At 48.5% G+C, this 21686-nt stretch overlaps 1 protein-coding gene and 1 long non-coding RNA gene across 8 annotated transcripts in view; one reads left to right on the top strand and one right to left on the bottom strand.

The window, feature by feature from the left end:
- Positions 1–5698: 5698 nt before the first annotated feature.
- The window catches only part of EYA2 (EYA transcriptional coactivator and phosphatase 2), a 287124-nt gene continuing 271136 nt past the window's right edge, over positions 5699–21686 (bottom strand). For 6 of the 7 annotated variants that reach the window (XM_002747615.7, XM_078371822.1, XM_054255424.2 and 3 more), the window contains 4 exons: positions 14126–14240; positions 12815–12936; positions 10400–10500; positions 5699–6485 (listed from right to left, as the gene is read on the bottom strand). In XM_002747615.7, the coding sequence (XP_002747661.1) occupies positions 6405–6485; positions 10400–10500; positions 12815–12936; positions 14126–14240 (419 nt within the window). In that variant the 3' untranslated portion in view covers positions 5699–6404. The remainder of the gene's footprint in view (positions 6486–10399; positions 10501–12814; positions 12937–14125; positions 14241–21686) is intronic. The other variant, XM_078371823.1, reaches the window with a different exon arrangement.
- Positions 10163–19875, top strand: LOC118153620 (uncharacterized). The gene is made up of 4 exons (XR_013535219.1): positions 10163–10644; positions 12236–12286; positions 15478–15579; positions 19746–19875. It is a non-coding gene; the product is annotated as an uncharacterized LOC118153620 (long non-coding RNA).

Below are 21686 nucleotides of genomic sequence, written 5' to 3'. Positions count from 1 at the left end.
TCATCCTTCTCAAATGAACTTCTGGATTTAAAAATAAATCCGGCTGGGCTCGGTGGCTCACACTTGTACTCCCAGCCCTTTGGGAGGCTAGATGGGTGGATTGCTTGAGCCCAGGAGTTTGAGACCAGCCTGGGCAACATGGCAAAACCCCATCTCTACAAAAAATACAAAAAATTAGCCAGGTGTAGTGGCACATGCCTGTAGTCCCAGCTGCTCAGGAAGGTGAGGAAAGAGGATCGCTTGAACCTGGGAGGTCAAGGCTGCTGTGATCGCACCATTTGACTCCAGCCTGGGCAACAGAGCGAGACCCTATCTTAAACCAACCCACCAACCTACCTACCTACCTACCTACCTACCTACCTACCTACCTACCTACCTAACATTTCCCCCAGGCAACAAGTTAACTCATTCTTACAATTACATTATTAAACACTGGCGCGGTCCATGTTTAAAGCTGGGCAGAGTGCAGGAACAGTTTCCCAGCCCTGTGTGTGGCAGGGCCATTCTTGAGGCCACCACACTGTCCATCTGCCTCCTGCATAGACATTGTGTCAGCTGAGGCCACCACTGTGGTCACTGTAGAAGGTCACCTTACCATGACCTCTTGGGCCTAACATGTCGGCGGTGCTGCAGTATCATCAGAGCAATCCCTGTAGTCCGGCGCAGCCCAAAGCAGACGCCTTTGGAATCTGTCCTCGGAAGCCTTGCGCTGTTGCTCTTTCCTGGTCCGACTTCAAGTGGCACCTGCGGGCGGCTGGGCCAGCTGTGGGGCCGCACTGCCCCCTGGTGGTTGCAGGGGAGCACAGCTTCTCGGGCGCTGAGCTTGCATCATGGGGCTTAAAATATTCCGGGAAAAATGCTCCAGTGTTTTAAACGCAAATTCTCCTGTTCCCAGAATGAGCCACAGGCCCGTGCAAGAACATGGGTACATCTCAAAAACATTCTGAGTCCAAGAGGCCAGGCACCAAAGATTACGCTCTGAGTCCATTTATATGAAGTTCTAGATCAGGCCAAACAATCTTAACGACAGGAACTAGAACAGTCATGGAATGTGGATATAGACTGGGCGGGGCATGTCCAGCCGTTTGCCTGGAAATGTTTTCCATCTTGATCTGGGTGCTGTAATTATCCCAGCATAATCATACGTAAAAATAATTGAGATTTGAGATTTGTGCAATAAACTTTACATTAATTATGAAATTAAAAAAATTTTTGAAATGTATGAAGGAATCCCTTGCCCAGACGCTTCATGCTGCCCCTCCTAACCATTCTCCCGACAGCAGCCAGGGTGATTTTAAGAATATCAATCACATCACAGCACCCTCCTGTTTAAAACCTGATTGGTTTTAAGCACCGTGCTTAAAACCTTTTGTCTTTTCCCTGGATTTAGAATATAATCCCAAATCCAAAAAGAATAGGGTCCCACCAGCTCTGGCCTGGTCTTGCCCTTGGACCCTATCACGCCCACCCCCTCCAACCTTGGCCTTGGCCTCCAGCCACACCCGCTTCCTTTCTTTCCTTTGTCCTGCCTGGAACTGTGTACTTCCTGCACCTCTCCTTGGAATGCTGTCCCTGGCCTTTCTTGTCATACTGGTCTCAGCTCAAATGTCACCTCCTCCAGTGAGTCCAGGGCAAGTCCCATGCTGTTTCGGGGAGTCTACGCAGCATCCTGCCAATCCTTGCTTCTGGACTCAAGGCGCTATCTGAAGTGACTTTGTACTGGGGTAAGCCTCCATCTTTGGGCTAACAGTACCATGCTGTCTGCCCTAAAGCTAAACTCTCAGCCAGCAAAAAGATCAATATTTTACCTCCTGGACAAGCACCAAGACCCCTTTATGGTCCCTGAATGCTCCCTGGAGAGATACTGCCTTTTCTGTCAAGAAGTTGTTCTTGGGACCCCTTTCAACGACTCTTTTAAAAAGTTGGTTAACTGGCCGGGCGCGGTGGCTCAAGCCTGTAATCCCAGCACTTTGGGAGGCCAAGGCGGGTGGATCACGAGGTCAAGAGGTCGAGACCATCCTGGTCAACATGGTGAAACCCCGTCTCTACTAAAAATACAAAAAATTAGCTGGGCATGGTGGTGTGTGCCTGTAATCCCAGCTGCTCAGGAGGCTGAGGCAGGAGAATTGCCTGAACCCAGGAGGAGAAGGTTGCGGTGAGCCGAGATCATGCCATTGCACTCCAGCCTGGGTAACAAGAGCGAAACTCTGTCTCAAAAAAAAAAAAAAAAAGAAAAGAAAAAGATAAAAAAGTTGGTTAACTTAGGCCTCCAAGATCCACCTTCTCCTTGCTGAGGCTCACAGGGCCCCTTCTCTTCTGCTGACCTCAAGGCAGATCTTGGAAGGGGACACGGATTGTGGCTCAAGGCTGAACGAAAGCCTGTGACTGAGGTGTGTGTGCTGGTTCCCTGCTCCTGGCTGGCGAAAACCTTTTTTCATGTGGGACTGGGTGGCAAAGGCTGCCTGAGTGTCAATGGGACTGCTTTCTCCCCAGTTCCCTCTGCTCTGTGACAGTCGGGACCTCATCTGCTCATTTTCACCTCTGCATCCAGAACTTGAAACGAGCACCTGGCAAATAACAGAATGGTGATTAACCTGGATCTAACTCCAAAACACATCGCTAAGTGAAAAAAAGCCAATGGCAACTGCCATCCTTTCTGCAACAATGAAGAAGAAATAAGAAATATATTATCATATTTGCATAAAGAAACTTTAATGGGATATAAAATAAATTAAGGGGCCGGGCTCAGTGGCTCACAACTATAATCTCAGGACTTTGGGAGGCCGAGGCAGGTGAATCACCTGAGGTCAGGAGTTCAAGACCAGCCTGGCCAACATGGTGAAACCCCATCTCTACTAAAAATATGAAAACTAACCAGGCATGGTGGCTCACACCTATAGTCCCAGCTGCTTGGGAGGCTGATGTATGAGAATCACTTGTACTCAGGAGGCAGAGGTTGCAGTGAGCTGAGATCATACCACTGCACTCCAGCCTGGACAACAGAGTGAGAATTGGTCTAAAAAAAAAATTAAGGAATGTAGCTGCTTACAGGAGGCTGATGAAATCAGACATATGAAAGAGAGGTGGGAGAGTGCCTTCATCACCTTGAAAATTGTGAATGGATGAGCTGGAGAAGCATGGATGAGTGGGTGTATTCCAGCTACTTTGAAACTGGTTACCAGGACTTTCCCAGGGGTCCCTGGCTCTCAGACCACTGAGATCACCCTGTGCTGTGCAATAGGGCTCAGGGAGGGGCCTTTCTTGCTACTATCCTTACTCCCCAGCAGCTCTGAGCCATCCAGAAGGAATTCAAGTTAAAACACTCTCCTTCAAGACTGTGGACTGTTAGCTTTTGTCAGAACCAGCCTTTGGCATTTAATCGTCACAACAAAAATGCAGTCAATCACCTAGGTGGTTTAATTTCAGGGTCAAGGGGAAGATCTGTTTCATCCAAGATCTCCTGTGTGCAATAGCTGAAATCCTACTAAAAGAAAAAAATTTCTTAAGAAGTAATTTACTCTTTGTTGGACTCTAAACAGAATTTTCCCCGATAGCAGGTTTTGATGGTAGCAGGAAGGGCGAAATGGGGAGATGATGATTACAAGTGGGTTTCTGTGTGGCAAGACTGCTAAACAGTGGGGAGTCTGGGGGATTTGGGGGATTCAGGGTACTCACTTCACGGACTCCCCGTGGATGGGTGGTGACTGGGTGGCTGTACTCGTCTCTTTCTCCACTCCAGCCAGAAGTCAACTCATCCAATTAAGCTCCTCCACTCATTCTAGAAGAAACCTAAGCTGGCAGATGATAATGAGGCTGACTGAGATATTTTAGGCAACATTAAAGATTCTTAACTTCCATTCCACTCTCTATCCATCTAACTGTCACACTTCATTTCCATTTAACTTTCCATCCACCTGCACATTAAACTTTCCTCTCACCCACATATCCAGTCATCATACACCATCAGTCATTCCATCCATCTACCTATCCAAACAACCCACTCATTTATCCACTAACTCACCCACCTAACCATCTATCCATATTTCCGTAAAACCCCCCAACCCTTCACTCATCCAAACCACCATCTATTCATTCATCTCATCACACAAGTATTTGATTATTGTTCTGGTCATCTATCCAATAATCCACCTGTTCATCCACGTACCCATAATCTATCCACCTATCCATCTAGTCATCCCAAATAGTATCTGTTCATTCATCTATCCATCTTCCAGTCACCCAATTACCTACCCACCTTCCAATTAACCATCTAATCACCTAACCAAATGGCCATCTACCCACCTACTCAACTATTTAACCATCCATTTTTCCATTTGTCCAAATGGCCATTCACCCATATTATCATCTGATATCACAGGTCTGGCTGTGATTCCATTAATATTTCCATCCTTCATTCTATCCCATCTATAATGGGATTCTACTTTGTGTCTGGCTACTTGGATTCTGTGGATATAGAGATGAAACCAACAGTACCTACCCCCTGAGAAGCTCAGAGTCTAGTAAGGGAGTCTATCTGATCCTTGGTGATGGCTTTTTAAAAAAATTTGAGACAGGGTCTTGCTCTGTCACCCCAGCTGGAGTGCGGCAGTGTGATCATGGCTCATTACAGCCTCAACCTCCTGGGCCCAAGAGATCCTCCCATCTCTGCCTCCTGAGTAGTTGGGACTACAGATGCATGCTCTACGCGTGGCTAATTCTCATATTTTTTATAAAGGTGGGGTTTCACCATGTTGCCCAGGTTGGTCTCAAAGCCCTGGGCTCCAGTGATCCACACGCCTTGGCCTCCCAAGGTGTTGGGATTATAGGCATGAGCCACCATGCCTGGCCGGTGATAGTTTTCTAGTCATCAGAGATTCTAGCTCTGAGACTCCAGTTGCAGAGATCTCCATCTCCCATGACATGTGTCAGCTGACTTATAATTCCGGATTTTACCAACGTTAATACGGAAGGAACCTCTATTTCTGCTTAGCATCCAGTCAGATAGACCCAGGTCCTGCCTGGTCTGCTGTGGGTAGTGACAGTGCTCCAGATGTCTTCGGAATTTCTCCAGATGTCCCCCCTTGCCCTTTACACCCGATCCTTCACTCATGCCCCATCCACTGGAAAATGAAGTCCTACCATGGCAGTCAGTTGCATTTTCCAGCCTGTCCCTCGATTCCTCCAATTCTTTTAATAAAAGCTCATTTTTTTCCCTTGGCGGTTAGGCTTCTTCGACTTGCTGTTCAGGACAGACTCCAGCCCTAAATCCCAGCTCCGTGGGTTGCTGGAGCCTCAGATTTGGCCAACAAGGCACAGTCCTGGGGCTTTCGTTGCGCCTGCTGAGGAAGGCGCTCTCCTTCTGTCTGTGTGGTTTTGCTGAAAGACTCTTGGAGCCACCTTTGCCACACAGGGAAGAGCCTGCCTGAGAATTAAGGCCACACGAGAGAAAGCCATTTCATCACCTGAATCCAGACACCACCTAAAGTTCCTGGAGACACTTGTCCCTGTGCCCTCCCTCCCTCCCTCCCTCCCTCCCTCTTTTTCTCTCTTCTCCTTCTTCCCTTAAGCCACCCCATTTTTCTTGGCTTAAGCCAATGTGAGTTGGAATTTATTCTTTTGCAACTGATAAAGTCCTTAGAAAGGCCAACACATTTGGAAGCCTCAAGAGTGGCAATAAAGTAAGCACACCCTACCCCACTTCCAAATGTAAACGTGGTTTTATTTCATGCCTTTTATCCATCACGAAACACCCACTCCTTCCCAGCATCCCCCTCTTCCTAGAAAACAAGATGCAGCGTAAGGCACGTGCACTGTCCACATGACATCATGTAGGGTCTTTAAAAACAAAATAAGCAACAGTCTTCCCGACAGCTCGAACTGCCTCCGTCTCTAATGTTCAAAGAATGATTATCCCCCCCAAAGCACAACTTGAGGAAGAGAGTGCTTGCATTAGAACTGTGAACCAGCCACATGCCAGTTCAAACAACCAAACCAAACCAATGACTAAGAAACCCAGCCACACAGGTACAAGAGCAAAACTCTGGAGTAATGAGACTAGTCCATAAATTAAAAAGACAAAACAAACCTGTCCCCTCCTCATCACCAGCCCTCCCCCACATCAGCAATTCCTTGCTTTTGTTCTGTGAGTCATGTAGAAGAGTCTAGACTCCGAGCCAGCCCTTTGCCCCAACGTCAAATAATCCGAAGCCAATGGTGGGTACTTGGCTCCCAGAACCCTAGTTTGGACTGATCATGGTTTCGGAGATGGTCACTGGACATGTCCTGTGGGTGGCAGGGCTCCTGGCTGGTGTTCAGCATCTGGGTCTCTGGAGTTCTCAGCGGGGAGATGGGGAAGGCGAGGGGCTCTGGGGGTGAGATGGCCAGCAGAGATGCTGCCGATCCTGCTATAAATACTCCAGCTCCAGGGCGTGCCTCAGTGCCTCCAGGTCCGCATGGCAGGATATCCGCCAGAAAGGCATGTTGTGCTGAAACACAGAACACCAGCCACAAGGTTATGGCCCCGCCCCTGCCCCCGGATCCCATGTCTGTGGTTATAGGGCCATGTGAGATGTCAACCCAGTTAAGTCTAGCATGTGGGGACTTCCCAAACTATGCAGTACTTGACGTTGCTGGCAGACCCACATCTGGCCAGTACCCACCAGTATGGCTGACCATTTATATCCACTCACAGCCTGCTCTGACGGGCTCATCCGGCACTGCCCAGCACGATCCCTGTTTGCCCCTCTTGCCTCCATTGGTCCCAGTGTGGTCTTAGGTGGTGCACTGACATGGTGTTAAATTGCACAGTGGGAAAGCAATTCTTTTTAAACATTTGTTCTTGTCTGGGCACCGTGGCCCATACTTGTAATCCCAGAACTTTGGGAGGCTGAGGCAGGAGGACTGCTTGAGGCCAGGAGTTGGAGGCTGCAGTGCTCTGAATCTCTTACTTCAAGAAGAAAGACACAGCTAGATGCTGGAACTGCCCCCCAACATCTGACCATTTCCACCGTGAACAAATAGAACTGGTCTTGGAGTCTTGAGCGGGTCACGGTAGCTAGCCAGGCCAGGATGACACTAATCTGCTTTCTTCACAGCTTTTGCCTTTTCTTTCTTTTTTCAGCAGGTGGTACTTGCCTCATGTTATTGTCATGATGTTGAGTTTTCTTTTCTTTTCTTTTGGAGACAGGGTATATCTTTGTTGTCCAGGGTAGAGTGCAGTGACATAATCTCTGCTCACTGTAGCCTCAACCTCCCAGGCTCAAGCGATCCTCCCACCTCAGCCTCCCGGGTGGCTGGGACTACAGATGCATGATATCACATCCGGCTAATTTTTGTATTTTTTGTAGAGATAGCTTTTCACCATGCCCAGGCAGCTCTCAAACTCCTGGGCTCAAGCGATCCATTCACCTCATCCTCCCAAAGTGTTGGGATTAAGGCATGAGCCATCGTGCCCAGCTGAATTTTCTTTCTTTTTTTTTTTTTAATTTTAGAGATGGAGTCTCACTTTGTTGTCCAGGCTGGAGTGCAGATCATGGCTCACTGCAGCCTTCAGCTCTTGGGCTCAGCTGATCCTCCTGACTCAGCCTCCTGATATCCAGATAAACAGGAAAAAGGGATGCAGGATGAACTGTATATATAATTGTATATACATGTGTATATGGAGGAATGAGTGCTGGGGTTTCTCAGTAGTTTAAAAGATAATAAATAAGACTACTCATCTTATTTATGCCCGGCCTGTTCTACAGTCTCTAAACAATTTCCAGAAGCAGAAAACCATCTCCTATGGGAACAGCTCTCATCTCTGCCTTCTCACTGCCCCAGCATTCCCACCCTGCCCTCATCCTGGCCAAGCCTTCCTTTCTTTGCAAGGATGGATTCTGGTTGCCACCTGGCCAATCCTGCTCTCTTTAAACAGTGTGGCTCACACCTGTAATCCCAGCACTTTGGAAGGCCGAGGTGGGCAGATCACCTGAGGTCAGGAGTTTGAGACCAGCCTAGTCAACATGGCAAAACCCTGTCTCTATTTTTGTAATCTACTAATTACGAAAATTAGCTGGGTGTGGTGGCTCACACCCGTAATCCTAGCTACTTGAGGCTGAGGCATGAGAATCGCTTGAACCTGGGAGGTGGAGGTTGCAGTGAGCAGAAATCACACCACTGCACTCCAGCCTGGGTGACAGAGCAAGACTCAAAAAAAAAAAAAAAAAAAGTATGATTCATTTTTCTGAGAGAGAATGAGCAAAGGTGAAAGAAAGAGAATGTTCCAGCTTCCTCTCCCAGGCTTAAAGGCTCCAGAGTGCCAGTGGATTCATCACTTGTGGACAGGCAGAGACAAATGACCCACTAAAGTGGAGATATTAACAACACTGTCAGCAGAAACCGTTGAAGCGCCTGGTCCTGCGGCGTATTTCACACGGCTCGGGTGTCGGTCTGGGCTAATGCCTTCCGTTCCTCAGCTGAGAGAGCTGTGGGTGGACGCGTTTCTCACGAATGCGCTGGGGGGTGGGGGTGGATACGTTTCTCACTAATGCGCTGGAGCTTCTGCCTCAACACCAGCAGATGGACTTTTATGAGAGTTGTGTGTGTGGCGGGTGTGTATCTAGTCTTCTTTGTTGGACTCTACTCTTGCCTGACTAGCTCAGGGGTGAAAACCAACTGTGTTGAAACTCATAAGTCTGTCCCCTCCCTGTCAGGCGTTTAGAGCAAGACAAAGGTAGGTTTGTGTCAGATGTGTAACCTTAGGCAAATTAATCAACCTCTCTGAGTCTCAAATTCTGTCATCTATAAAATGAGGTGTGGCCAGGCACAGGCCTGTAATCCCAGCTTTTTGGGCACATTGTTTGAGTCCAGGAGTTTGAGGCCAGCCCAGGTAACATGGCAAAACCTCATCTCTACAAAAAAAAAAAAAAATAATAATAATAAAAAAAAACACAAAAAATTAGCCAGGCATGGCGGTGCCTGTCTGTAGTCCCAGCTGCTTGGAGGTTGAGGTGGGAGGATCAGTTGAGTCCAGGAAGTAGAGGCTGCAGTAAGCTGAGACTGTGCCACTGTACACAAGCCTAGGTGACAGAGTGAGACCCTATCTCTAAAAAAAAAAAAAAAAGGATGCAATGATACCCACTTTGTAGGAGTTTTTGGAGGACTGAATACCAGGATGATGTTATGGTGGTGGGCCGGGCGCCTGTAATCCCAGCACTTTGAAAGGCCAAGGCGGGTGGATCACAAGGTCAAGAGATCGAGACTATCCTGGCCAACATGGTGAAACCCCGTCTCTACTAAAAATATAAAAATTAGCTGGGTATGGTGGCAGGCGCCTGTAGTCCCAGCTACTTGGGAGGCTGAGGGAGGAGAATCACTTGAACTCGGGAGCCAGAGGTTTCAGTGAGCTGAGATTGAGCCACTGCAGTCCAACCTGGCAACAGAGCAAGACTCAGTCTCACAAAAGACCACAACAAAAGCTATGGTGGTGAAGGGCATGGGGTTTGGGCAGCACCTCAGGATGCCGGCCACACACCGGTGTGACTGACCCTGTCAGCAGCCTTAAAGATCGTTTCTCCCCTTCTCCCTCAGAAGCAGCTCCCATTTCTTAGCGGGGCTCACGGCGGCTGCTAACAGAGATGACATCTCCCGGGGAAAGGGGAGGAGCCTTCCAGGTGGAGGGAACAGTGCCTGCAAAGCCTTCCAAGCTCCTCTCTCCCGAGTCCCTCTCCCAGGACCCTAGGGCTTCCCTCTTCCTCTGGGTTTCATCTGCTGAGACCCTACACATTTTTGCATTTCCTTGGGATTTGTTGCCAGGCAGAGATGGGGGAAACCAGGTCCCCCTAATTAAGCTCTGCAACATTAACAATCCACTTCCCAGGCCTCCGGGTGGCGGGTGGCAGCCTCTCTGGGGTGCTGTTGACAGGTCCAGACCCAGGACTTTGGCAGCTGTTTCTTTTCCAAGAACAGAGATGTGGCCACCAGAACCCCCTGCCCTCTCCTCACGGGCCCGAGATCACAAATGCAGGATTTTCTTTTTCATTAGCTTAATGCTGTCTTTATTAACTGGGAAGGGTTCTTGGAACATATGATCAGTCAGTATTAAATAAAACACACGCACGTGCACTGGCCCCCCACCAGCCTGCCCCGCCGGAGCGTCTCTGGGCTCCCAAGCAGTTGTCCCAGAAACAATCCAGGGCTACCAGGGGCGGCAGCCAGAGGCAGAGAGGGGGATTTGTAGAAGGAAATTACTCAGGATGCTTCTGCGATTTGCAGATGGAATGGACCGCCAAGCAAGGAGCCTGGGAAGGAGGACCCAGCCAGCCACGGGGAGGGGAGGAAATCATGGAAGGAGCCCTTGAAGACCATGATGGGCACTCACAAGAGCAGGAAAACGCAATCTGAGAGGCGGAAGAAGTACCTTTTTTGCTCCTTGCTCCTCTTCCACACCATCACCGATCACCACGTAGACAGCTTTTCTGCCGAATCTCTGCATTATCCTCTCGAAGCAGCTCTCCTTCCCTGCACACACACAGGAAAGAAAGAAAAAGGGCTCTGTGAGGACCCAGGACTGCAGCCAATACCCGCTCATTAAGAGCTGGCCGCCTGCAGCTGTGCTCCCAAGGGCCCAGTATGACTCATCTCGCGCTTGCGCAGACTTCTCAGGTGAGCACTGTTATCATTCCCAGGTTAGGATGATGACAGCTGGAAACACAGCGAGGGTCAGCAGCTTGCCCAGGGCAACACGCAGGAGGAGGCAGCTTGGGGGTTACAGCAGGCTCCAGATATCTGCAGCTGCCTGATGGAGGCGTGGCAACGGATGTGCACCGTTTGAATGCACTTCATGTCATGTGCTGGACGCTATTTTTTTGAGACAGAGTCTCATTCTATCACCAGGCTGGAGTGCAGTGGCACAATCCTGGCTCACTGCAACTTCTGTTTTCCGGTTTCAAGCAATTCTCCTGCCTCAGCCTCCTGAGTAGCTGGGACTACAGGCACGGACCACCAGGCCTGGCTAATTTTTTGTACTTTTTAGTAGAGACGGGGTTTCACCATGTTGGCCAGGATGGTCTCGATCTCCTGACCTCGTGATCCGCCTGCCTCGGCCTCCCAAAGTGCTGGGATTACAGGCGTGAACCACCAGGCCCAGCCTGTTTTTTGAGACACAGTCTTGCTCTGTTGCCCAGGCTGGAGTGCTTTGGTGCCATCTCGGCTCACTATAACCTCCACTTCCAGGGTTCAAGTGATTCTCCTGCCTCGGCCTCCTGAGTAGCTGGGACTCCAGGCATGCGCCTGTAACCACACCTGGCTAAATTTTGTACTTTTTAGTAGAGACAGGGTTTCACCATATTGGCCAGGCTGTTTGCAAACTCCTGACCTCAGTGATCTGCCTGTCTCTGCTTCCAAAGTACTGGGATTACAGGCATGAGCCACCGCGCCCAGACATCTTAACCATTTTTAAGTGTATAGTGCATGGCCTGAATTATTATAATTTTAAAATTAAAAGGCACTTTTATATAGTGTTTGGGTATAGAACTTCAGTAAAACCAAAATTGCTCTAAGAAAATGCTGCCAAAGTACTATGTTAATTTTCTTTTGCTCTAGAGAAAAAAAAAAACAATGAAAAAAGCTTCTAATTAAAAATATCTTGGCATGGTGGCTCATGCCTGTAATCACAGCACTTTGGGAGGCTGAGGTGGGAGGATTGCCTAAGGCTGTAGTGAGCAGTGATCTTGCCACTGCACTCCAGACTGAGTGACAGTATGAGACACTGTCTGAAAAAAAAAATCTTAACTAGATTTATTTTGTATTATTATACATTCTTAGGTGATATAAGAATGAAAAAAATCAGCCCCTTGTAGAAAACCAATTATTTCTTGCCATGAAAAGATAACTGATGATAAACAAATGATGCTGTTGATTTCTAGTTATTAAATTCTCTTACCTGATGAAAGCTCTGAGCCTGGACTTGTTCTCTTTGTGAATAGGGAAGATTAGCAGGTATTACAGAGGTGTTAAATACAGGCTAGCACTAAATCAAGACTCTCTCCTTGAAAGAGAATTAAGAAAAACCATGCTTTTCTCTCTGTGGTTCCAGGTTTAATTCAAAGTTATTTGATGAACAAGGTTGTTTGATGAACCACCTAGTTACAGTCATCTCATGTACCATGCTGTAGTGGGAACTGTTTTACTTCCTTAGTAATAGAATTCCATGAGCTGGATGCATCATTGCTGAGTTATGGACTACATTTCCCAGGTTCCCTGGCAGCTCCTTGTGGCCAAGTGACTAAACTGTGGCTGACAGACGGTAAGTAGAATGTAATGTGCATAGCTTCTGAGCTTGGCCTTCAAATATCAGACCTGCTAGAATGAACATGTGCTGGAACTCTGATTTGGCCCCATACATGAGAATAAAACCATAAGAGATGGTGGAAAAATAAAATGGGAGAGACCTGGGTTTCTGGATGACTTTGAGGTCAGGGTCACTCCACCAGCCTGGACCACCTACCTCTGTTCTGTTCTATGAGGGAGAAATCAGCTTTGGCTCTTTTTGCTAGCCCTCGCATTTTGGGGTGTGTTTGTTATAGCAGCTGTGCCTGTATCTGCACTCATACAGACACTCTGGAAAACTGGTCCTAACCAATTTCTTTAGGCGCAGAGGTCAAGGCATGTGGTCTATGAGGGCTTCTTTGGGGATCTGAGTCATGGCCATGGGCAAATTCCATCAACTTCCCCAGGGAAGGAAACCTTAAACATCCCATTCCTAGGATGGAAAGCTAATCCTGCCCTCCATCCCTGCATCCCCCCTGCCCCCCGCGGTCTGGCTTCTCCCTACCTGTTTTGGTTGCACTGTAGATGTTCTCAATAGGAAACACAGACCCCAGTCCATATAGCAGGACTTTGGCCAGGGCAGGGATTAGTTGAGTGGTAGTGACCAGCACATTGACACAGTTGGGCCTAAGGATAAAGGAGACTGGATCAGAACTCAGAGGGACCACAAGGCCAGGCCTCCTCCTGCTGCACGAGCCTGGAGTGGGCTGGAAATCTGGTAGGCTTGGAGGCTGTGGCTGTCATCTTCATGGTTCAGGCCCAGGGATTCTCCAACTGTTCCTCTCTTTTAAGCCTGTAGCTGCCTGATGGAGTGAATTGTAGTATGGGGAGAATACTTTTCATATTCAAAAAAGCAAATGTTTAGACGGGGCATGGTGGCTCACGCCTGTGATCCAAGCACTTTGGGAGGCCAAGGCAGGTGGATCACAAGGTCAGGAGTTTGAGACTGGCATGACCAACATGGTGAAACTCCGTTTCTGCTAAAAATACAAAAATTAGCTGGGCATGGTGGTGGGCACCTGTAATCCCAGCTACTCGGGAGGCTGAGGCAGGAGAATCGCTTGAACTGGGAGGTAGAGGCTGCAACAAGCTGAGATCGCGCCACTGCACTCTGGCCTGGGCGACAGAGCAAGACTCCGTCTTAAAAAAAAAAAAAAGCAAATGTTTATTGCAAGGGCCATATACTTAAATAGTTGCAGGTAATGTAAATGAGCAATATGGAACAATTGTAGGACAATAGGGAGAGGTGGGGGCTGGGGTAAGCTGGTGCCTGGATGCCAGTTCTTATCCTTTGAGAGAATCCAGAAACCTGGAAACCTGTTGGGCCCTGAAAAGTCTCTGCAGCTGTTAGCTCAGCTATGCTACAGGGTATCCACTGAGTTGTGCACTTAAACTTTATTAAATATTTGGGCTGGGCACAGCGGCTCACGCCAGTAATTCCAGCACTTTGGGAGGCCAAGATAGGTGGATCACCTGAGGTTAGGAGTTCAAGACCAGCCTGGTTAACATGGTGAAACCCCATCTCTATTAAAAGTACAAAAATTAGCTGGGCATGGTGGCGGGCACCTGTAATCCCAACTACTCAGGAGGCTGAGGCAGGAGAATCACTTGAACCTGGGAGTTAGAGGTTGCGGTGAGCCGAGATCATGCCACTGCACTCCAGCCTGGGTGACAGAGTGGGACTCTGTCTCAAAAAAAAATTTTGGAAAATGTGCAAGTGAGAATTTGAGGCATCCTATTGTCCCAAGTGTGGAGCCAACACTGCTTACTGGGAGAAAGTTCAGTGGCACAGAGGAAAATGGGGGCTGTCACTTGCCGGGAGTTGATGAGGTTTAGTGCCTTCAAGGAGTGGGTCAGCCAGAGGTCTGTGAGAGCTTCCAGCTCGGCTCGGAGCTGTAGCCAGGTCTCCCTTTTTGGAGCTCCTATCAATCCTGTGGACAAAGGAAATAAAGATTTAGTCATCATATTAGAAAGATCTAAGGGATGAAGGTAGGGAACAGGAATCTAGTTACTATACCCTGAGTGTTAAAATCCTATGTCACTCAAAACAAACTTCAGTCCAGCAGCTTCTCTTAATCTTATCCTGAGATCAGCAGATTGATCGATTAATCCATTCACTGAGCGATCCACCTATTCATCCATCCATCCATCCATTCACCCACCCAATATCCATCCATTCATCCACCTACCCACCCACCCACCCACCAACCTATCCACCCATCCATCCATCCACCAATATCTATCCATCTATCCATCCATCCATCCATCCATCATCTACTCACCCACCTGTTTATCCATCCATCCATCCATCCACCCAATATCCATCCAGCCATACAGCCATTCACCTATCCTCCCATCCATCTACCTACCCATCTATTCACCCATCTATCCACCTAATATCCATCCATCCATTCATCCACCCACCCAGTTATCTACCCATCCATCCATCCATCTACCCAATACCATCCATCCAATATCCATCCATCCATCCATCCATCCACCCACCCATTTACCCATCCATCCATCCACCCAGTATCCATCCATCCATCCACCCACCCACCTATCCACCCAGCCATCTACCTACCCACCTATCCACCTAATATCTATCTATCCATCCATCCATCCACCTATCCACTTAATATCCATCCATCCATCCATCCACTCAATCACCTATCCACCCACCCATCTACCTACCCACTTATCCACCCATCTAGCCACCTAATATCCATCCATCCATCTATCCATCCACCTATTCACCCAATATCCATCCATTCATCCACCTATCCACCCACCCACCTATCCACCCATCCATCCACCCAATCATCCATCCATCCATCCATCCATCCATCCATCCGTCCACCTACCTCTCCACCCATCCACCCATCCATTCTGCCTTCCATCCATCCATGCATCCAGCAAAAAATTCAGGAGTGTCTTCTAAGTGCTTGATATTGTAATAGGCACTGAATGCACAGATATGAACAAAAACATGCAGATTATAGAGCTTATATTGTTATGGTGGAGACAGGGAATTAATAATAAAATACAAAAATAATGATGAACATTTCTGAGTGCTTATTATGTACAGGGCTCTGCTTTTAACATGATTTATTTCATTCTCACAATGACCCTAGAGGTGGACACAATTTTTATTTCTGTTTTTTTTAGGTGAAGAAACAGGCTTTGTGATGTTGACTGACTTGCTCACCATAGGGGGAAAACAATGGATAAAGGGCGGGCATCCAGGCTGCTGACTTCCAGAGCCACCCTGTGGGTATTTCTCAGTCTGCTATTCTCTCAGCCTTCAGTAGCTTTAAGATACTGTTCAAAGCCCCCAGCAGCATGATCCTGGCTCTGCTGAGTCTCATCTCCCCACTGTCTTTCCATTCTAGCCCCGGAGGCCTCTTGTTGGTTTCCTAAAACACCAAGTGAGCTCCTGCCCCAGGACCTTTGCATACCTCATTTCAGAACCTGGACCACTCTTCTTATCTCATATCCTGCTTTTGCCTGGTTAAATCCCTCAATCTCTGCATTTAGGCCTTGTCTTCTTTTTTTTTTTTTTTAGACAAAGTCTTGCTCTGTCATACAGTCTGGAGTGCAGTGGTGTGATCATGGCTCATTGCAGCCCCAGTCTCCTAGGCTCAAGCAATTCTGCACGCCTCCCACCTTAGACTCCTGAGTAGCTGGAACTACAGGTGCCTGCCACCATGTCTGGCTAATTTTTATATGTTTCATAGAGGCAGAGTCTTGCTATGTTGCCCAAACTGGTCTTGAACTCCTGACCTCAAGCAATCCTGCCTTGGCATCCCAAAGTGCTGGAATTACAGGTGTGAGCCTTTGCATCCTGCCTCAAGGACTCGTCTCAAATATTGTTTATTCTGGAAGGTCTAACCTGATCTCTGCAGGCTGGGTCAGGTCCCTCTAGTTTATATTCTCCCAACACATGGTAGCTCTTCTTTATAGCACTTCTCACAACTAGAATTTTAAGTGTATTTGTGTGACAATGTGTTTCGCATCTGCCTTGGCCATTAAGCTGTTCACTCTATGAGGGCAGGAACCAAGTCAGGATTGTTTGCCACCGCAGCAGCAGCCTCCGTAGCCGGGGCTAGCCTGTGCTTGGTGCCAAATCAGTATTTGCTGAAGGAAGAATGAATTCATTAGGACCAAATGCTGCCTGAGCCTGTGGTATTTAGATATCATCTTCTGTACATAGAAGATCCCCGTGTCCAAACTCCTCCCTGTGGGCTGCAAGGCCCTGCGTCATCTGGACACTGCCAGCTCTCTCACCCCATCCTTGACCACGTGCTCCCTTGCTCCAGCCACGCTGGCCTTCTTTATCTTTCTGAAAAGTGTCACCCTCCTTTGGTCTCAAGAGACTTCTCATTTGCTCTTTGCGGTAGACACTGTTAGTCGCCATCCACTATCCATTTTTCTCACTTGTAATTAGTAAAAATATAAATACAAAAGGATCTTCTCATTAGTAATAAGAATCCTGATTTTGGTTGGGTGAGGTGGCTCATGCCTATAACCCCAGCACTTTGGGAGGCTGAGGTGGGAGGATTGCTTGAGCCAGGAGTTTGAGACCAGCCTGGGCAAGACAGGAAGACCTTCTCTCTACAGAAAATTAAAAAAATGGCTACTTTTTAAATTACCTGTGGTACCAGTTACTCTGGAGGCTGAGGACAGAGGATTGCTTCAGCCTGGGAAGTTGAGGCTGCAGTGAGCTGAGATCGTGCCATTGCACTCTAGCCTGAGAAACAGAGCGAGACCCAGTCTCAAAAAATAAATAAATAAAAAGATTGAAGGGGCTGGGCGTGGTGGCTCATGCCTATAATCCCAGCACTTTGGGAGGCCGAGGCAGGCGGATCATCTGAGGTCAGGAGTTCAAGACCAGCCTGACCAACATGGTGAAACCTTGTCTCTACTAAAAATATAAGTTAGCCAGGCGTGGTGGTAGGCACCTGTAATCTCAGCTACTCAGGAGGCTGAGGCAGGAGAATCACTTGAACCCAGGAGGCTGAGGTTGCAGTGAGCCGAGATTGTGTCACTGTACTCCAGCCTAGACAACAGAGTGAGACTCTGTCTCAAAAAAAAAAAATATATATATATATATATATATAAGACTCCTGGGCTCCTAACGCCGTAGAGTACTTGGCCAGCTCTGGAATGTCAACAGCTCTTGTATATTAGAAAAAAACCCATTTCATTGTTGTTTTTTGTGTTGTGTTTTGGCTGGTTGTTCTCTTACCTATGCAGCTGAATGCAGGCTGAACTGATAGACTCTTCACCTGTTCTGGTCATCCCCCAGCTCTGGGCGTCTGATTATCATCATTAGAATCTCATTTAGAATATTTAGAATACTGAGTTCAAATATTCCTTCCTGAGAGATGGACTCTGGATCTACTTTCCAAGTGTCCCCTGGTCACCCCTGCCCATGCCGGGCTGTCTGCCACATTCCTCTATTTCCTCTATGGGCATGATCATCCTCTGAAGTGACTGAATTAAGAATTTCAAGCTGGGCACAGTGGCTCACGCCTGAAATCCCAGCACTTTGGGAGGCTAAGGCAGGTGGATCACTTGAGCTCAGGAGTTTGAGACCAACCTGGTCAACATGGTAAAAACCTGACTCTACTAAAAATACAAAAATTAGCTGGGCATGGTGGCGTGCTTCTGCAATCCCAGCTACTCGGGAGGCTGAGGCAGGGGACTCATTTGAACCTGGGAGGTGGAGGTTGCAGTGAGCCAAGATGGCACCATTGCACTCAGCCTGGGTGACAGAGCAAGACTCCGTCTTACAAATAAAAAAAAAAAAAAAAAAAAAAGAATTTAAGTGCTTTGCTCACTTATTGATGGTCTGTTTTCTCCACCCATTGAATATAAACTCAGGAAACAGGGACCTTGTTTCTTTTATTCACCGCTGAATCCACAACCTAGGCCTTTGATGATGGACACATGGACGAATGAATGAATGAATGAATGAATCAATCAATCAATCAATCTTCTTACTGCTACATGTCCCATATTCTCATTAGTCTAGAAACTCTTGAAGAACACATAACCTCTGGTTTTCCTCTCTCTCTGCGCCTTCCCCAGAGACCATTAGCTGGAACCCTTAGTAACAATACAAACTCACAAGGACTCAGCACTTTTCAGTTGACAAAGGGCTTCCCATGTGCTGTCTTGTGTAGCTGACTGCCCAGCCACCTGACTTTGCTCCACGCCAGGAGATGTGCTTCAAGCTGTTTCCTTGGCTTTTTCCTCCTTCCCACCTTCCCCAGATAACCACAGCACCACTTAAGGAGAGCGTATGTGTGTCAGACACCGTTCTGAGTACCTTCCTGTGTGAATTCCCAATGTCCTGGCATGAATCCTAGAAGCTGGGCAGCATCAGTGGCCCCATTTTACACACGAGGAGGAAACTGAGGCACAGGGAGGTCAAATAACCTGCTCAGGGCTACACAGGAAGTGGCTGAAGAAGGAACGACATCAGGGCAAGGCCCCTGATTCCAACCCCTGCCTCCTGGATGGTGACTTACTAAGTATTACCTCTAGCCTGTATTTTGCAGAAGTCTTTCTTCTGAGCACATTTTTCCCCCCAAGACAGAGTCTTGTGTGTCTCCAAGGCTGGAGTGCAGTGGCATGATCTCAGCTCACTGCAACCTCTCCTTCCCAGGTTCAAGCAGTTCTCTGCCTCAGCCTCCCAAGTAGCTGGGATTACAGGCATGTGCCACTACACCTGGCTAATTTTTGTATTTTTTAGTAGAGATGGGTTTCACCATCTTGGCCAGGCTGGTCTTGAACTCGTGACCTCATGATCCATCCGCCTCAGCCTTCCAAAGTGGTGGAATTACAGGTGTGAGCCACTGTGCCCGGCCTACCTTCTAAAACACTTGGAATCATGTGAATCTGTGGTGATCCCCAGGCTGGAAGCCGCAGCCATGCACCTGGCTAGATCTGTGATGCAGGAACAGCTGGGGAGGGAAAGGGGACCGGCATGCCGCCAGCTGTGGGCTCCTCACCAGCTGATAGCTCGGGTGATCTCCCCTCAGCCATGGGCGAGCAGGGCAGCCTGACAAAGCCCTGGCATTTCCCAGGCCTTAACCTGGATGGAAAGCAGATGCTCTCTGTTGGCCAACTCCATCCCTGTCTCCCCTAAGCAAGCCCTCCTGCTCCCCTCCTCCCTCTGTGCAGGGCTGGGTATGCAGGCAGCGCCCAACCTGCCCAGAGCTTGCAGCTTCACTCCTGCAATCAACATACTCGCGTTCAAGAGGCCACCAAGTGTGGCCTTGAAGGGCAGAGGTGTTGGAGTCACCCGGCCTGGGACTCCACTGTGGCTCTTCTGCCTGGTATGTGTGATGCTGGGCAGGATACTTAACCTCTGTAATGTCACTTTCTGCTTTCGAGCAACACAGATGATAAAAACATTTACCTTACAGGGATGCTGTGAAGAAGCTATGCCATGACAATGGGGCAAAACTGGCGGAGTAAGTGCTCCATACACACCAGCTACTGCCAGGGCTGTGCTCCGCACGTGCGCTGGATTAGGACTGACTGCAGCCACAAACATGATGGAAAGTCTGTCCCAAAGAACCGATGGGAAAACTACCAGAGAAAGTGGAAGACATGGAACCTGAGGCTCCCAAGCAAAACTGAGAGGAACTAGTGACAAATGCCACCATGTACTGAGTGCCTGCTGTATACCAGGCACAGAGTCATGCCTTTCGTATGCATTAAAAATAAACCTCTCAATAATCCAGGGAAGCAGAAGTATTTGTACTCTTCATTTCATAGATCTAGAGACTGAGGCACAGAAAGATGACTGTATGTATGTTGCCTAAGGCCACGTAGCTAGAAAGTGGCAGAGCTGGGACTGGAAGTGGGTTCTGTCAAGTTTGAGAAGTGGGACTCCACACTTTTTAGAAGTAGAGGGAAGGGGCACCAGAAGCTTTTGGGGCCAGTATGTATATTGCAGACACTATTAGCCACCTACTCATTCAAACCCTTCCTTTACGGGCTAGTGGTTGGTTACCGGCATGGTGACAACCAGGAAGACTTCCAGATGTCTCCTGGGGAGGGCGCAGTATCACCCCCAGCTAAAAACCTCTGGATTGAGGTCTAGAGAACTCCAGAATTGTCTAGACCACAGCTGAGCCAGCCTCACCTCTAGTGCCTCACATCTTGTTTGGGGCAATGAATGAATGGTCCTAGGTAGCTGAAGCTGGTGGGGGGTGGGGGAGTGGGTCTCTCCTTGTTGCACACATTAGAATTACCCAAAGACCTTTATGGCTCCTCATGTCCAGGCTGCAGCGAGACCAAGGCAGTCAGAAACAGAAACTCTTTGGCTGGTTCCAATGACAGCCAAGTGTGAGAACCAGTGACTTCGGGGGCTTCTTCAACTTTAATGCCTCCACAGTCACCTGGCGGGCTTGTTAAAAATGCAGATTCTGGGCCAGACAGCTGGTACATGCCTCTAATCCCAGCTCCTTGGGAGGCTGAGGTGGGAGGATCACTTGAGGTCAGGAGTAGTTTGAGACCAGCCTGGGCAGCATAGCAAGACCTTGTCTCAAAAAAAAAAAAATTTAAAAGCAGATTCTGAGACAGTTGCCAAAGATGGGGCCTGAGACCCTGCACTTTTTTTTTTTTTTTTTTTGAGACAAGGTCTTGCTTTGTCACTCAGGCTGGGGCGCCGTGGCTGTAATCTCAGGTCTCTGCAGCTTCTGCTTCCTGGAAACCCTGATCTTGTTTTTTTATTTTTTATTTTAGAGATAGGGTTTCATCATGCTGGCCAGGATGGTCTTGATCTCCTGACCTCGTGATCTGCCCACCTCGGCCTCCCAAAGTGCTGGGATTATAGGCGTGAGCCACTGTGCCCGGCCTGAGACCCTGAACTTCTAACCAGCTCCAGGAGGATGCTGATCTGGTCAGTCTGTAGACAACAATCTGAGCTGCAAAGACTCATGGTGTGAGTCCCCCACCTCTGATTCCAAGGGGGATTCTGGAATTCCAGAATCCGAGGGGGATTCTAGGGCTGTGAAAACACAGATTCTGGGCCCCATCGCAGAGTTTCAGATTTGACAGGCCTGAGGCAGGGCCAGAGGAGCTGCATTTCCAGCACGCCCGTGGGTGATGCTGTTGCTGGGGTTGGAGGACCACACTGTGAGAGCATCTGGCTGTGGGTAAGAGAATGCCGCCCCCACGCCCACCCCCCACCATTTGTGGCCTGAAGAATCTTGGACCAGATGCAGCCTCCACCCCTCAGCTTTCCCACCCCCAAAGTGAAGGTGACAAAATACCAGTGCCCTAATGAGGGTTGCGTTAAGTGGGCTGGCACTGAACTTGTGAATCTCTCTGACTGGTGCCTTGGCACAGCAGGGACA

This window comes from Callithrix jacchus, chromosome 5, assembly GCF_049354715.1.
Source record: "Callithrix jacchus isolate 240 chromosome 5, calJac240_pri, whole genome shotgun sequence".
Classification (NCBI taxonomy): Eukaryota; Metazoa; Chordata; class Mammalia; order Primates; family Cebidae; genus Callithrix; species Callithrix jacchus.
This window is presented reverse-complemented; position numbering and strand designations above follow the sequence as displayed.